This window comes from Penaeus chinensis, chromosome 28 (assembly GCF_019202785.1).
Source record: "Penaeus chinensis breed Huanghai No. 1 chromosome 28, ASM1920278v2, whole genome shotgun sequence".
NCBI lineage: Eukaryota > Metazoa > Arthropoda > Malacostraca > Decapoda > Penaeidae > Penaeus > Penaeus chinensis.
Genome location: NC_061846.1, coordinates 10,404,302 through 10,416,801, shown reverse-complemented (window position 1 = coordinate 10,416,801; position 12,500 = coordinate 10,404,302). Strand labels below are relative to the sequence as shown.

The following is a 12,500-nucleotide window of genomic DNA, read 5'->3' as shown; positions in this document are numbered from 1 at the left end:
CTTCTGAGCATCAAAATGATATTTGGCTTGTTGTTGTGCGTGAGAAGTAGTAGGGGCCCACAGGGTTGGCAACTAATCCTGTGAGCGCAAAATTCTGGGGCGAGTGGGTTAACTTTTAAAAAATAAACAGCTGAATAATTATGGAGCGCATGTGTATTGTGTGTGTGTGTGTGCACAACATATTCACATATGCTTTCAAATATAAACAACCTAGAACAGAGATAGTCCCTGTAAAAGACAATCACTTACTTGTACATTTTCAAGACTATAGACATCCAGGCATTGTTGAAATAAAATCACTGCCTTCATGAAGTTCCTGTCCTCATATGCTCTGTATCATAAAAAAAAATTACTCACAAAGCTCAAACTACTTTCCTATCTACGGGTAAAGACAAAGTGTCAGCAAAGATAACTAAAGATCACATGAGTCATTTATTTAAAAATCCAACTTGTTATTTACTTTACCTTCTCGCTTTCTGTAAACACTCCAAGAAGTACTCATTAGTGAAGCCTTTCTCTTCCTATAATGCAAAAAAAAAGTGCAGGGAAACACATTACTTGATGTAAATCTTCTTAACATATAAAATGAAATGCAACTTCCTAACTGAAAACCACCACATGAATTGAAATAGCAAACCTAAAAGAAGCTTGGTACAGTGGAATTAAACCTATTAACTGCAATATAATTACCCCACTGCATGAAAAAATTTAGCTGAAAGCCAAGGAAACTTGAATGTGACATCTTGAAAAATGTGGCTGAATGGCTGAGGGCCAAGGTGACTGAAATGTGATGTCATGAAAAATTTGGCTCAGGGCTGAGGGGACGGGACTGTGACACCAGGAAATATTCCACTGAAGAACAAGGTGATGGGAATGACTTGTGAAGCATGCACAAAGCTCTTAGAGGAAGATTAGACTCAGTGGGCATTTCATAATGGGATCTTTATTATTTCCAACATTCTGTAACACATCCTTTACCAGCTGTCAGAAGTATCACAAGGTGTGGTACAGAACATCAAATAAAATTAAAGTATTAAAAAATGACAATTAACATAATGTAACTTACTATAATTGCTAAAGCATAGACTTGTAGTCTACCTACCAAGATAATAGTTTGTCTTTTCAACAAAAACAGTCTATTACCATCTTGATACAGAATAACAAATGGCAAAATGACCAAGAAAGGAAAAAATATTGATTTGCAGGAAGAGCAACAACACTGCAAAGGGTCTTGATACAGTACATGAGTTCATATGGGCCAGATCCAATAGGCAGAAAAACAAGTTTTAACCCAAAGCTAACAGGTATGGCATGTACTTACATGCCATGCCCACTGAAAGTTACTTTATGAATTGTTTTTTACACACAGATAGCTCCACTTTTACTAATTCACCAATGAGGCAGTTATGAGTACTAGCGGTTTCACCTGTTTTCCCTTTTCCTTGATTTCCAAAAATATTTTATGGTATCTAATATTACTGTCACTAATGTCAATAACATTATAGTAATATGTCTATAATAGAAATAATACCATTGATATTGATAGCATTAATAAAAAAAAAAGTTTTTCCGCAAATTCAAGACAAGGTGAAATTCAGTAAGGTCACAAAGTCTACTAACTGACTCCTTTGTGGCTAAGCACTAGCAGAGCCATCTATGTGCAGATATTTCACCATGAATTTAAAATTGAGCACATAATTTTCCCAACATTAAAGGGTTAAGCCATTAAAATAATGTCTACTCTGCACAAAAATGCCATAAGATGTGAATTTTTACATTAGATTTGTCAACTCAAATCAGTTCAGGCTTTCTTAATCCCTTGTAAAATCAAAAGTCAACAGCTTAATAAGATATGGCTGTTATAACTGTTTACAGTTTCTGTCAATCTTTTAGGAATTTTATCAACTGTGTAAATATATATATATATATATATATATATATATATATATATATATATATATATATATATATATATATATATATATATATATTAATGCCTTGTAAATCAGAACTGTGTATTTTCTTTTTATTTATTTCTTTTAACCAAATAATAACTATCAAGCAGATCTTGTTACCTGTCCATACAATGAGAGTTGCTATATGTGGGGATCATGGAACACAATTTCTTATTTTTACTCCAGAGATAATTGGTGACAGAGCCCACCTAACAATTACAAATCTGAATACTAGTAAATCAAGCAATACCAAATAGTAATACTGATACAACAAATAACCTGCAATGTATAAAAAGCATTACTGACACAAATAACCTGCGATGTAAAACACTTACCAGTCTTCCTATCTCTTCTACTTTATTTCTTCGCTTTTCTTCTGCCTTTTTCTCCTTCTCATGGTTATTACCTTTCTGCTTATTGTTTTCCGTCTCTTCACTTTTATCCCACATTTCATGTACTTCATTCATTAAACGTTCCTCCAGCTGGGCTAATCCTCCGATACTGTAATGGAAGATGAAAGAATAAAGAAACATCAATAATATTCATGAAACAAGCTGGCTTTTACAGTAAATCCTTATTTTCATACCAAACCTCTGGCCATCTGCATTTGATGAGAAATTATTTGAAATCAACTACTTCTTAACCCAATGCCATCAGGATAATGTAAGGTCTTGTCTTGTGAAATGCATCTACACATAGATAGCTCCACAAGACTCTGCCACCAAGAAGCCAATAAGTAGTCTTCATGACCTCACTTGATTTCCCCCTTCCTTGAGTCTTCAGGAAAAATTTATTTTTCTATATTGATATTGATACTGTTATTATTACTATTGGTATTATAATTATTAGTTTATTGACAACAATAAATCAACAAAAAACAATATAAAATCAAATAAAAGATTTCCAAAAATCAAGGAAAAAGGTAAACAGGTGAGAGTTAGGATTAATAAATAACTCCTTGGTGACTAAACACATGGATCTATCTATGTATTAAGACAATTAATAAAATAAACCCACTGTAGGCATGGCATGTACACACATGCCAATCCCTGGCAGCATTGGGTTAATGCACTGTCATAACATAATCCAGACTGAAGGCATACATACTATTGCACGTACAATTATCCAGCCCAGTACAAAAAGATCTTCCTTGCCAGGCATATGTAATTATAACAGCAATAAATCTATAATCAGTATAATCATCCATACAAAGATTTTATGCACTTGTGTACAGGTTTCCAAAATTCATAAGACACAGTGACTTACTGAACTAGATTTTCCTTTGATCCCTTCTCTTGTTTAGTCTTTTTCCCAGTTCCCTGTAAAGAAATAAGTCAATCAAATATTAAGATGTGAGGCTCAGATCTAGTGGATATCCAAGCTAAAATATTTAATACAAAAATGTCCCATCCAAGTTAAGACTTAACACAAAGATGTCACAACTATCAAAATTAAAATATATGAACACAAAGATGTCCGAACAGACCCTCAAATCCTCACAAGAAGAAGACAGAAAAAAAAGGTTTACATACTTTTTGATAGTCACATTTGTCATGTATGGTGACCTCCACGATATTAGCTTGCGTTCCCTTTGTCACTTTGTACATGTAGGCTGAAGCACAAATAAAATTTCAAAAACATCTTAAAATCAAATTAAGTAAAGATTTCATATACACATTTTCCATCACAAAAATATATTTTGAGTAAATCCTTTGTCTCAATATGTTTTATTCACCAAATAAATATTTCCAGATTCTGAAAATGGGCCTAACCTGAGGCAATCTCAATAATGCCTTAATCCATATCTTTGTACACAAAAATTTCCACCAACACCCACACTTACAATTACACTCACTTAACCCATTGGCGACGGGTATAGAAAATAAAAAAAAAACTACGCTCTGGCGAACCGCGGCAACACGCCGACTCTGAGCGCATTAATTCGGTACATCAAGCCGAATCATTGCCTCGGGGCGCTTTGGCACGCCGCCGAGGAGGACAGCCGCACGCCACATTTCGGGCGTATTGTTATGACGCCTATAGGCGTGACCCGTCGCTATTGGGTTAAACTTGGACTTTCATTTTCTCTCACAAACACACAACCATACTTACACTTATACTTATACTCACCCACATACTCATATTTCCAGTTACATTCTCACTTTCACTTACACTTACATTTACACTTACACACTTACTCACACTCATACTCCCATACTCACACCTGCAACCACACTTTATATTGATTACATTTTTATAAAATACTCACAGGTATTAGAGCTATGTTTGGTTGATTCCTGTTCAAACTTGCCAGTAACGGAGACGCTGGTTGAAGTTAATGATGCTGCTGCAATTTCTATATTGGCTATAAGGATGAAAACAGATCATGTATCATTTGCAGTTTGTCATGTATAATTTACAGTTTTATGCATTAGAGTACAATTATGACATTTCTTTCCCTGAACACTTTACTTACTTTTTTTTCAACTTGCAAATTGGCTTACCTTTTTTTGAGGGATTAAGTATTTCTTCTAATAATTGTAGAAGTTCTGGACTGCTGCCACATGCTAAAATACCAGAGCGTGCGTAGATTTCTGCAATGGATTTCCTGTACAGTTTTGTGGCAGCTTGTCCTGCTCGATAATAGGCCTGCAAAAAAAAATGTAGACTTAACCACTTATTGCCAGTCATACATATTGCCGTCACAGAAAATCTATCTGTCGTGACGGACACATCTATAGGTGTCATGACTAGCTCCAGCATTCATGCCGGTGACAGCTATCCTGGTCATGGTTGTACGCCTTTATAATGGGACTATTTTCAAAGTTGTTTGTATGTGTGTAAATATGTAATTATGTCTGTGCAAGTGTGTATGTATGAGTCTTCATATGTGTTTCTGCTATGTACCTATGGCAATCTGTACTTGTAACTCCACGTGTGTATGAGAGGGGGAAGAGGATGCATGTCAACAAGCACTGAGTGCAGTGTCATGTCCAGCCTGCCAGTCCTGAGGGGACTAGAAGCTGGTGGTGACCTCCACACAGTGACTTCTAGAGGCAAACTGGAAGTCAACAATGTCAGCTATCTCATCATCTAGGCTCTCGCCAGGCCAATGATTCTGAACCAACATAGAGCCCATGTGGAACACTTAATTTAGACTTTGGTCTGCAGATGTAACCTTGGCTAATAGTTTACAGAAATCATGCTAATGCGTTTGACATATTGCTCAGCGTCAATCTCATGCCTCACCCTCGAGGTGCCATTTGATTAGCTTCAACAGATGACCCATCTCGTCTGGACCCAACTGGGTCCAAAATTTTATTTAATCTACAAAATGCTACAAAATTCCGAAATATCGTGGTTGCCATGTCTAGCTTTGCATGTCAGACTATGTAAGACTTCATTAAGGGGCATCCCAAAATGCTGAATGAAATGAAGTGAACTGAAATGATGGGAAAATGTATAAATAACTACAAATCTCTATCATAGATGACAGGATTGCCTGGGTTTAAACCAGAACATACCAGTGACTTCTAGATGGTGATCAATATGCAAACAATGATTCTAGCTTAAACCCTAGTCCTAAATTAATTAATGGATGTAACCATGGGTCACACCAACTCAAATAAAAGTTGCCAATCGAATGAAAAACATTTTACTTTTACCTACTATCATCTGGGTTATATCTGGCATCCTTGTGCACTATGATATGGGGAAGATACTAGCACTATACTCAACAATAAATTTATAATAAAATTCTGTTAAAAGCTCCGTTCTAGCACCAATAGAATATGTGACCTCTGTGAAAGGCAACAATGTTATGCCTATTCCTATTGTGTGAACAACTGCAAACAACCAAATAATGGGAACGGCACGCCATCTCTCATAGTGAACAGAAGCAATAAGGAAAGTAAAGTCGGGTCAAGGCAAGGAAGCAACCAAGCTATTAATAAGAGTAGAAATAAACAGCATGATGTTCGTGATAAAGATAAATGAAATCAATAGGAGAATTAAACACCCTGAAAGAAAATCAAGAACGTGTTGAATTCGTTGTAGTTGAAACTATATAAATCTCTTATAATGACCAATTAATTAAATACTTAATGAATGACATTTTGTGTTCATTGGCAATACCATGTTCTCAAAGTAATATGTGATCTAAAGTCAGAAGGATATAGTGAGAATGAGAACAATGCCATTTTCTGTCACAAAAGTGTTCACACTTAACACTTTTACCATCATATCATCATCATCCTACAATTAATTTTATAAGCTAATATACTTTACTAGGAACATGTCATGATCACTATAATTTTGCTTTGTAAATCATCTTTACACATAGATGGCTCCACAAGGGTTCAGTCACCAAGGTGTCAATTAGTAGGTTTATGTGACCTCACCAGATCTCCCCTTAACTTGTGTTTGTTTGTTTGTTTTCTTATTTAATTAATATTGATACTGTTATAATCACTGACATTATGATTCTTATAATGTCGTTAACAATACTAACAACAATAGAAAATAAAAAGTGACATTTCCCAAAAAATCAAAGAAAAGTGTAAGCAGGTGATATTAGTTGGACTAGTAACTGACACTTTGGTGAATAAGCACTTGTGTAGCCATCTGTGTTGAAAATAATAAACTAAAATCAGTGTCAGCAATGGGTTAACATATTATTCTACAAAAATAATCTGACTAAAGATTTAAGTTCAATCACAGTAATTGCTAGTCTTTGAAGTACATGGTATATTATAACTAATGGTTCAAAACCTTCAAACTTACTGTATGTAGGTGCTAGCTACACACAATAAGATTATAGAAACACGAAAAAAAACAGACAAATAAAATAAGGTGTATATGTGAAAATAAATATAGAAATAATGACACCAGCATAAAGCAATGGCTCTACTCATATGAGATGACGATGCTAGGTCATAATGATCATCAAGACAGCCAATTATAACAGAATGATGAAGACAATGGTGATAGCAATAAATAAGACTATGTCTACTATGGATGCACAACTAGAGAGAGAGATTGTAGTTTGTCAACTTGACCTAACGGTTAGACATACCTTCATATGAAACGGGTTCAACTTGATGGCAATGAGGGCATCCGACTCAGCATAGGCATACTGCCCCACCTTAAAGAGAGCCTGACTGCAGTTAGACCAAACCCGGTGATCGTAAGGGTCCTTTTTCTTTGCTGCCGAGATCAATTAATAGATGAGAAATATATAAGACATACAGAAGTGATTATATACAATGCTTTTGATTATTTTTTGCTTTGGCTTTTAGATGGAATCCATCTAATCTATTAAATTCAAATATAACAAATTATTTCACATTGATAAAGAAAATCAATTGTATTATCTTAATTTTGGGAGAGCTTAAATAAAATGTTGTTATACATATAACATGCATACCTATATCATAATGGATTATTGCTTGATTAAAATCTTTTTTGTTAAAATAGTAGTTCCCCTTTTCTCGTGCCTTTTCACCCTCAGCCATGAGTTGCTTGCATGTTCTAGCATCCTGAGGGAAACGTTCAAGTTAAATTAGTCACTAAACCTATTAAAAAGTAAACACCTTCATTTCAAAATTCAATGCAAATATCTTATCTTCACATTTAGTCTTTGGCTGCAATTACTGAAGTTTTATATCAATGCTATATATGATTATTGAAAATATATAAAGAAATATAACATATCACCTCTTATATATACTTACAAATTTAATATAGGCTTCAAATTTACTATCATTTTTTCTCTGCAGGAAACAGGAAACAAACACAAAAATTAATAAATGTATTGATCTTTGCAAGATGGCATAAATCAAATTCAAATTTTCCATATATAAAAAGTAAAATAAAAAACATCAGAAAATGCTACTTACTAATGGCTCTTGGATATGTCGGATAGCATCCCTATATGTTGCAGACAGATCCAAAGACCCAAGGATTTTACCAACAGCTGATTGACTTTGCAGTATATTATACTTTTTGATAATCACCTGGTTGAAGCCAACTTCTACCAAGTTACTGTCTTTCTCATTTTTATCAGCTTTCCCTGGTGCTATATGCATTGCAACCTGCAAGAGATAAGAGATGCCTATATAGAATTTTACAACAATATCTAAATGAATCCATTATGTAACCACTCTGATCATGGGCAAGGTTACCATTTAGATCCACACTTTTTTGTTCCTTCTTCAAGAATTCATATCTAACAACTGTAGATACCTCAATAAAAGCTAGATCTACATCAATCTTAATAAAAAGATATCAATTTAGAGAAGCTCAATAAGTGACTAAGGTTGAAATCTAATATGAAGTTCTTCCCTCTTAATTAAGCAATTCTAATCCCATATTCCTACATCTGAAGTAAAGATATTTTCTATGCAATCAAAGCAAGAGATCACGAGCCATTACCAAAAAGCAAACTGACAAAACCCAAGACTAAAACTAAGAAAGACATTCCAAGGACTTCCTAATTTGCATAACAAGAGCTGATCTTCCAAAAATTTATAGTTCCCTTACATCATGAATAGTAAGAACAGCGCCAACACCGAAACCAGGTTTGCCATCTTTCTTCACAAGTAAAACAACAGGAGAGACATGTTTTCCGTCAGATAAACGGAGGTAGGACATCATGTCATTAGTTGCCACGAAGATAACCTGAAAACAAGAAATTTGATAAGAAATATTTTGATAACTGCTTGTGATGATGTTATATTAAGCAAAGTTGGTAAATTAATATGTAAAACTGAAATTGTGAGGTAGCCATAAAAAGAGAAAGAGATAAAAAAGCAATGAACTTACTTGCACATTAATAGAATGTTGTAAATTTTGGCTATACAACTCCAGTATGCCATTTTCTGTAAGTACACATTTAGACTTCCCACTCATTTTTCCTGCAAATGAAAGAAACAAAAAATCTGATGTACATAGTAAATAGACAAAAACACAATTAAGGATTATACATAGTAATTACTGGGTAAGGATTTATAATCACAAATACCTTTTCTTGTAATAATGAATCCAAAATACAGTAGATGAGCTTAAACAAAAATGCCAATTTCTCAAATGCTGCAATGAAAGAAACTAAACACAGACAATTAGATACACAGGTAATTATAAATAAACAAGTGACTGATAGTAAACTCTGAGAAAGGACAGAAAGGTTACCCTCAAAAATGAAAAATAAAAAAAAAGAGGCACTCTCAGACCCAGATTGGGGAAGCAACGGCACTGAAGTGGTGTGACTGCTGATGAACTGCTGCTGAGTGGCAGTGTCAGCAGCCTTACTATGAGATTTTTAAGTCAGTAGGAACATTACAAGCATGATTTACTTGTGTTCCTCATTAATAAATTTTACTTTCCTACTATCTTCTGTTCTGCTTCTTTTTCAACATGAAAATAATCTATACAAAGGATTGAAAAACTGACAAATTAATTGATACATATTTCATGGCAAATAAAATGTGACATAAAACAATCAAAGAAGCTGTGTGCGTGCATGTGTGTGTGCATATGTTTTCAGACACTAAATTACCAAATATTACATGTAAATAAATTTATTCAATTTGGATGATATGGAGTAACAATTTTATGTAGATTAAAATTGAACATTATCCATTTATGCAAGATTATATTTTGATTATCATTACATACTGCTTACCATTAAGCAAATAATTTCAGAAAATGTTTAAGAATTACTATCTCTCAATTCCAAAATTAATGACATATATTACATTCCTGATGTCCCAAATAATTTATTTTGGGAGAATTAATCCTTTTGTATAAAAAACTCCATAAAACTAAGTCACATATTAATCTTAAATATTCAGCAGCAACTAAGAAGATCGTTTAGCCTAAAATGAGATACATTTTTAATCAGGCACCTATGTGGGTTTCTGAATAGCAAATGACAAAAAATAATTATGATTTTGAACTTCAGGAAATAACTTTTCTAAATGACTGTAGCCCTTAAAGGTAGAAATTACACATGTTAGTTTGATAACATAATGAATATGATGTACAGAACAGAAAAAAATAGAAAAAAAGTATTATCCTATGAAAAAAATTCAACTATGAAAGAATTAATTACCTCATAATGAAGATTCTGATTTATATGTAATATGCAATTTTGAGGAAGATATAAAGATATAACACTAAATGTATTAACTGCAGCTCCTGTTTCATAACATTATTCATTATTAGCTCCACAAGTGTAAAGTGGTTAATCTTTATGGATGCACAAAATTAGGGCAAACTAAAGATAATATTCTTGTAAAGGACAAAAAGTTGCAGTCATTGGTACTAGACAATCTGCAGACACAAACAAAAACACCACAAATAAAGGAAAAATTTTCACCGGTCTTAGAGTAAGGCCACTCATTTTTCCAGAATTTCAGCTCTACTTTGCCGTGCATACAGAGGTGAAGACAATGTTTTTGTGTCATATATGAGAGTGTGTGTGTGTGTGTGTGTATATGTATATGTTTGTGTGTATATGTTTATGTATGTATGTATGTATGTATGTATGTATGTATGTATGTATGTATGTATGTATGTATGTGTGTATGTATGTATGTATGTATGTATGTATGTATGTATGTATGTATGTATGTATGTATGTATGTATGCATGTATGTATGTATGTATGTATATATGTATATATGTATGTATGTATGTATGTATGTATGTATGTATGTATGTATGTATGTATGTATGTATGTATGTATGTATGTATGTATGTGTGTTATATCATATGTATGTATGTATGTATGTATGTATGTATGTATGTATGTATGTATGTATGTATGTATGTATGTATGTATGTATGTATGTATGTGTGTTATATCATATGTATGTATGTATGTATGTATGTATGTATGTATGTATGTATGTATGTATGTATGTATGTATGTATGTATGTATGTATGTAAATGTATGTAAATGTATGTAAATGTATGTAAATGTATGTATATGTATGTATATGTATGTATATGCATGTATATGTATGTATATGCATGTATATGTATGCATATGTATGCATATGTATGCATATGCATGGATATGCATGTATATGTATATATATGTATGTATATGTATGTATGTGTATGTATATTATGTGTATGTATATTATGTGTATGTAAATTATATGTACGTATATTATATGTACGTATATTATATGTACGTATATTATATGTACGTATATTATATGTACGTAAATTATATGAATGTATATTATATGTACGTATATTATATGTACGTATATTATATGTACGTATATTATATGTACGTATATTATATGTACGTATATTATATGTACGTATATTATATGTACGTATATTATATGTACGTATATTATATGTACGTATATTATATGTACGTATATTATATGTACGTTTATTATATGTACGTATATTATATGTACGTATATTATATGTACGCATATTATATGTACGCATATTATATGTATGCAAATTATATGTATGCATATTATATGTATGCATACTATATGTATGCATATCATATTTATGTTTCTCATATATATGTATATTATATGTATGTATATTATGTATATTATATATACAACATATATATGATACATATAAATATAGATATATATGTATATATTAATCATATATGCATGTTTTATTTAGATTCTACTCCTATATATTGTATATCATTTATTTATATAGAGATAAGTCTTAACATCTGACTACTTCAGATCAAGATGAGGCGAGGCGAGGCAAGACAAAGTGAAGTTAGGTTAGGCTAGCACTGATTAGATGAAGCAATGGTTACACAAATAATTTTTCAAACAACCAGTTTATGACTTTATCTAGCCTTTAAGCTCGATCTGGTTAGGTAGTTTGGAATATGCCATGCCACCAACACAATATTTTAACCCACTTATATCAGATAACATCCCCTCATGAGTGGGTTATGGTCCTCATGGTCAATTCACAGTGCCTGAATTACTTGCAAAGCCATATTATTTTGGTTTCTTCATAGGTCACCACTGCTTACCTTTCTGTGTCTAAGCTCAGTCCTACGCTGGATAATTAATAAATCTTATCCTTACTCAAAAAGCACAAGAACAATAACATCCTTTGCCCAACATATCTACTTCATAACAATTACTGACAATGACAGTTACTTCAAAACAACAGTCAAAAGGTAGCTGAGATAATCTAAAAGTTTATGACAGTTACTCCAAAAGGCAAAACTGTTGCTGACAGTTAGTTTACAAAATGCAACCACACATATTTTCAACAGATGCAAAAGACCCATCACATGACTATCGAAAATAAGGACATACAAAGAAAGTCTGACGATGATGGGGAAATGAGTGAAGGAAAAGTCTGAAACCATATAAAGGAAAGAACGATGGAAAACGCATACGTTCTAACAAAACAAATGAAAATCCCCCTGAACGTTGTCACTGATACACCTACAGCTTTTCAGAGCCTCATGTGTCAAATGCCACGCTCTAATATTTCTCCCGAAACGTAATTCCACCTTTAGACACGA

The 12,500-nt window shown here is 32.9% G+C and overlaps 1 protein-coding gene across 1 annotated transcript in view; it reads right to left on the bottom strand.

The window, feature by feature from the left end:
* LOC125039910 overlaps window positions 1-12,500 on the bottom strand; it is a 53,914-nt gene that overhangs the window by 36,382 nt on the left and 5,032 nt on the right. Inside the window, exons 2-14 of the mRNA XM_047634280.1 lie at window positions 8,778-8,869; window positions 8,496-8,633; window positions 7,853-8,047; window positions 7,688-7,726; window positions 7,381-7,492; window positions 7,030-7,160; window positions 4,460-4,604; window positions 4,225-4,320; window positions 3,488-3,567; window positions 3,222-3,274; window positions 2,291-2,456; window positions 466-521; window positions 250-331 (exon numbers count right to left, since the gene is read on the bottom strand). Of these exons, the coding sequence (XP_047490236.1) occupies window positions 250-331; window positions 466-521; window positions 2,291-2,456; window positions 3,222-3,274; window positions 3,488-3,567; window positions 4,225-4,320; window positions 4,460-4,604; window positions 7,030-7,160; window positions 7,381-7,492; window positions 7,688-7,726; window positions 7,853-8,047; window positions 8,496-8,633; window positions 8,778-8,864 (1,380 nt within the window). The 5' untranslated portion in view covers window positions 8,865-8,869. The remainder of the gene's footprint in view (window positions 1-249; window positions 332-465; window positions 522-2,290; window positions 2,457-3,221; window positions 3,275-3,487; window positions 3,568-4,224; window positions 4,321-4,459; window positions 4,605-7,029; window positions 7,161-7,380; window positions 7,493-7,687; window positions 7,727-7,852; window positions 8,048-8,495; window positions 8,634-8,777; window positions 8,870-12,500) is intronic.